Below are 1,436 nucleotides of genomic sequence, written 5' to 3' on the forward strand. Positions count from 1 at the left end.
CCCCCACCTGTTTAAAAAATTCTGGATCCGCCCCTGAATACTTTGTATTGGTCAAACTGTATCTACAATATGACAATATGGCATTGATAGTATAGTATAGTATGATATGGTTTCATATGGTATGGCATCATGTAGTTAAGTACTAATTCTATGTATCAAATTATGTGATAATAACAAATTGACAGTTATTTTCAGAGATAATTCAAAATAGACACAGTAAAATCTTTGACGATAAGATAACAGTGATGGTAGAAATATCAGTAGTAATAGTAGTATATTGTTCCGTCAAGTAACTGTGTACTATTTGTTTTTTTTTAAGGTTTGTTTGATCCCAACATCAGCACATGGGACTAACCCAGCCAGTGCCCACATGGCAGGCATGAAGGTTAAAGCAATTAAAGTTTCTAATGATGGTGCTATTGATAGTGATGACATCAAGAAGAAAGTAAGTTTAGGGGGGGGGGAGGGGTGGTGAGTAGTAATTATTATGAAATGAGCTAGCACTACATACACTATAATGCTTGCCCAACGATGACTTTCTTAAATGCTTTCTGGGGAAATGCAGATGCCTCCCAACTGTTGGTCGCATAGCTTTACACTTTTATTAGGCTTGCTTGTGGGGAAGATACTGATAAGTTAGTGATGTATAGCAGTGGGGAAGATGATTATATATGATTATGGTAAAGATATGATTGTAGGAAAGATGATGATGATAGAAGATGATGAAGATATGATATGGTGATAGGGAGGATGTTGTGTTGGGGAAGATGAAGTTATTATAAGGATGCTAAAGATGTGATGGATTTGGGATGATGATGTTGATGATTTGGTGTTGGTGTCACTGATAGTGATAGACAGCTTACCATGTTACAAATTATGGTTTTGTCTTTTAGATTGATGAGAACCACGAAGACCTTGCAGCAATCATGATAACATATCCATCAACAAATGGAATTTTTGAAGACAGTGTTCTAGAAATTTGTGACCTAATTCACAAAGCAGGAGGTCAGGTCTATGTAGATGGCGCTAATATGAACGCCCAGGTTGGCTTATGTCGCCCTGGCGATTATGGGTCGGATGTTTCGCATTTGAATTTACATAAGACATTCTGTATTCCACACGGTGGTGGAGGACCTGGCATGGGGCCAATTGGAGTGTTAGTACTGTTTTCATTGACATATATTGTTAATAAATTTTTACAATTTTGTGAAGAACAAGCCATATGCACCCTTAAAGCTTACTAGCTTAGTATTAAGTTGAAGAGCTAGGCCAAGTATTTTTTTCCCACATATACTCGAGAAAAGCTTAACACATGTCCCCAAGCAAAGCTATGTGCCTTCTTCTATACATATAAATACATTTTAAATACAAATTATACGCGATTATTCGCTAAAAGGATGCTACATTAAAAAAGAAACTGTGTTAGCTCCTGTGAT

General features: G+C 36.6%; 1 protein-coding gene across 1 annotated transcript; it reads left to right on the top strand.

The window, feature by feature from the left end:
* The first annotated feature begins 321 nt into the window (after positions 1–321).
* Positions 322–1,429, top strand: LOC117117851 (glycine dehydrogenase (decarboxylating), mitochondrial-like). Its single transcript, XM_033262319.1, has 2 exons — positions 322–445; positions 894–1,429. The coding sequence occupies exons 1-2, from the start codon at positions 371–373 to the stop codon at positions 1,242–1,244; spliced, it is 426 nt and encodes a 141-aa protein (XP_033118210.1). The 5' UTR covers positions 322–370; the 3' UTR covers positions 1,245–1,429.
* The last annotated feature ends 7 nt before the right edge of the window (positions 1,430–1,436 follow it).

The sequence above is a fragment of the Anneissia japonica genome, unplaced genomic scaffold, assembly GCF_011630105.1.
Source record: "Anneissia japonica isolate Jap-2015-1 unplaced genomic scaffold, ASM1163010v1 scaffold92779_len1436_cov152, whole genome shotgun sequence".
Lineage (NCBI taxonomy): Eukaryota > Metazoa > Echinodermata > Crinoidea > Comatulida > Comatulidae > Anneissia > Anneissia japonica.

Bases quoted from the DNA above. Each gene is read 5' to 3' on its own strand.
- LOC117117851 (XM_033262319.1), top strand. From the start codon at position 371: ATGGCAGGCATGAAGGTTAAAGCAATTAAAGTTTCTAATGATGGTGCT. The intron at 446-893 runs GTAAGTTTAGGG...TTTGTCTTTTAG, and splicing joins GTGATGACATCAAGAAGAAA to ATTGATGAGAACCACGAAGA.